This window comes from Ipomoea triloba, chromosome 3 (assembly GCF_003576645.1).
Source record: "Ipomoea triloba cultivar NCNSP0323 chromosome 3, ASM357664v1".
Classification (NCBI taxonomy): Eukaryota; Viridiplantae; Streptophyta; class Magnoliopsida; order Solanales; family Convolvulaceae; genus Ipomoea; species Ipomoea triloba.
In genome coordinates, this window is record NC_044918.1 from 29,083,901 (window position 1) to 29,087,276 (window position 3,376).

Consider the following 3,376-nt stretch of genomic DNA (forward strand, 5'->3'; position numbering starts at 1 on the left):
TTGTTTAGCCCAGCTTCAACATATCGGATCGAATCTCTTTATTAAATCCAAAAGCTCTTGCAAATCATGAATGATAATGGAATGGACATTATATTCTCAGACAATATAATATGTCAATTATTGAACTACATACTATACTAGCCCTTGCAAATATTGTATGAAATTGTCCACATACTCACTCATGAACCCTGGCCTGGTTAAAATTTTCTTCCACTTGCTGTGATTCTCCCTGACCAAACAACCAATCTGGTTATCACTATCCATCACTGATTTCACCGCCTTGCAAATACTCTCCTTTGAAAACCACCCATTTTCATCCCTCTCCACCTCCACAGCCACTTTTAGTTCATCCGCCATGAGCCTAGTGTTCAAGCTTTGATCAAGAATGTTGGGCACAAACACTAATTGGCAATCACTCATCAAAGACTCCCACATCGATCCATACCCACAGTGATTCACAAAGCAGCCGATGGATTTGTGGGCTAAAATCAGGCTTTGTGGGACCCAACCCCCATAAACCATTCCCCTGTTTTGGACCCTTTCTTGAAACCCCTCTGGCAGGGCTTCTTCGATGGAGGTTGTTCCCTTGGGCGGTTTGAGGGCGACGAGAAATGGGAGATTTGTTTGTTCTAGTCCTAATAGGAGTTGTTGAAATTGGGGTTTCTCGAGGACCCATTCGCTCCCGAATGCGCAGAAAACTACGGAGTTTGGCTTGAAATTTGTGAGCCAAATGGAGATTTTATCTTCCAGGGGGTCTTCTCTGGGCTCGGGCAAGACGGCGCCTATGCATAAGACGGGTTTTTTATATTGAGTTGCTAAGTAGTCGCAATAAATCCCTTCGGTTTCCTTGACGGTTCTCACGGCTAATAGATCGCAGTTTCTTAGCCCCACCGCGCTTCGCCCGAAGAACTTTCGCAGCTCATCCGCGTGCGCGTTGGCGAACAGCGCCGCCTTGCGCGCTTCGTGTTCGCGGAGCGTCACGTTTGAAGACGAAGGGTACCCCGGCGGCGGCGTTAATATGTCCGCCGCCGTTAACGGCCGTCCTATACTCGCGGACATGACCATTTTCAAGGCCGATGTGGTGGGGCTCATGACTTTGAAATACACCGTCTTGAACCCGATTTCGCGTGCTAAATCCGGGACCCAATAAGCGAAATCAAAGAAGACGAAATCCGGCTTATCCTTCTCGAGTATTGCCCTCACTTGGTCCTTGGTTCCGTCCATGGCGGCCGAGAGGACGAAAGAATCCTTGGCGTCCGCCGTGGTTTCCGCGCCCGGGGCCAGGCCGGGGACGGGCGGGAGCGTGAGAGCGTGGAAGGTTATGAGATGAGAGTGGCGATTATTAGCGAGTTTGGAGATGACGTTGCTTGGGAGCAAGAAGGAAATGGTGTGGCCTCTTTTGGCGAATTCATTGGCGAGGTGAAGGAAGGGGATCATGTGGCCGTAGGCAAACCATGGGAACATGGCGATTTGGAGCTTTGAATTGTTCGGCATCTTGCTTGCTTGCGAGACTGAGATTTTGTTGATTGAGTGTTTATGTTTAGATGCCCACTGCACACTAAATTTAGTGGTGACTTGAAGTTGAACACATTGATATAGGGTCCGAGGATTGAAGTCGTCTTGCATATTGCTTTACCGAATATATTTGGCGGATCTGCGGATGTGATGTGCTATGATATTATATTGTGTAAGGCGTGTGCTAACGTGTAAGGTTTGATCAAAAACTTCAGTGCATGTATGTGCATGATAACAGTTGAAAACATATATATATATATATATATATATATATATATATACATACATACATATTCACATGCGGGTTGGTCACCCACTCACCCAATGCGGTAGTGCGGCTAAATCTGTGCCATCCAATTGAATTAATCTAATGGAATTGCAGTTCGGGCATGTTAAGTGGGGTGTTTACCGGTGTTATGGTAATTTTAATATCTATATTACGTGAATTGAAATGGTGCATTTTAGTACATGGTGTGGTGCATTTTAATACATGTTGTGGTGCATTTTATTACGTATGTTGGTACATTAACTATGTTGTGGAATAATGTGTTTTAATCCGTCTGCTGGTGCATTTTTATATGTATAATGGTGCGTAATTGTGTTGTGGAATGATGTGTTTTAATCCGTCCTCTGGTGCATTTTAATATGTAGAATGATGCGTTTTATTACATATATTGATGAATTTTAGTGAATAGGTGCATTTGGTTATAGTGTGAAATTGTGTGTTTTATCAGTCCCCTGGTGCATTTTAGTACATAGAATGGCGTGTTTTGTAATATATATATATATATAGGGGTGTTCATGTGCGATCCGGTCATTAGGTGTGACCGTGCAACCTTTTTTCAGCCATTAGATTAGATCAAGTCATATATATATATATATATGGTTGGGTCAGCTGGCCCTAGGCTTAGAAGTTGCAATATGCAACGGCCAACTAGGGGTGAAAATAGGACGAGTCGAGCCGAGACTAGCTTTAGAAGTATTTATGTTTTGTACATTTAGTGGTAACTTGAAGTGAAACACGTTGATAAGCTCGGAGGACTGAACTGTTGCATATTACGTTACCAAATATGTTTAATGATCTGCGGATGTGATATGCTATGCTATTATATATGTGTAAGGTGTGTCCTATGATATTATATATGTGTAAGGTGTGTGCTATCGTATTATATATGTGTAAGATACTAAGATATGTGCTATACATTGTATTATATATGTGTGAGTTATTATTTTCTATTTTGTTATTAAATAATTAGAAACTGAGTTGATGTGACATTTAATATTTAGACCAATATAAAATGCTACTATATTTTGAAAAAAAATATTAATTTAGTTAGTTTTTTTTATTCATGCAATTATATTATATGCTGGTCATGATAAAATTTATATTCTCTTGAATAAGTTTGCCAAGAACAATGTTATATGCATGAAATTAAACTTTTACTAACTGCCAAAGACCTTGTGGTCTAGTGGCACCCGGTGTCCCGGTGTATTTTGAGAAAGTAGCTATGAACAGATACTACATTGTAATAGAGTCAGTAGTACTCAAAAAAGAAAAAACTTTTACTCACTGTTTTAAAATATGTGACTTATCTATACTATTAATAAAAACAATATCCTCAACTTTAACTTGCCACCCAAAACACTCCTATACTATTAAGGATTGCGTAATATTTTAAAATATGGTAATACAATTCATTATGAAATATATTCGTCCCTACGTTCCAATTTGTAATACAATTCTGGATTAAAATTACTAATCGTAATAATACGGTACATATATTTCTCTGCAATGCAATCTATAAACAATATCCTCAACTTTAACTTTCCGCTCAAAACACTCCTATACTATTATGGATTG

At 40.1% G+C, this 3,376-nt stretch overlaps 1 protein-coding gene across 1 annotated transcript; it reads right to left on the reverse strand.

The window, feature by feature from the left end:
- Nucleotides 1-1,617, reverse strand: LOC116012243 (UDP-glycosyltransferase 79B9-like). The gene has a single exon (XM_031251743.1). The coding sequence runs from the start codon at nt 1,492-1,494 to the stop codon at nt 133-135; it is 1,362 nt and encodes a 453-aa protein (XP_031107603.1). The 5' UTR covers nt 1,495-1,617; the 3' UTR covers nt 1-132.
- Between the last annotated feature and the right edge of the window lie 1,759 nt (nt 1,618-3,376).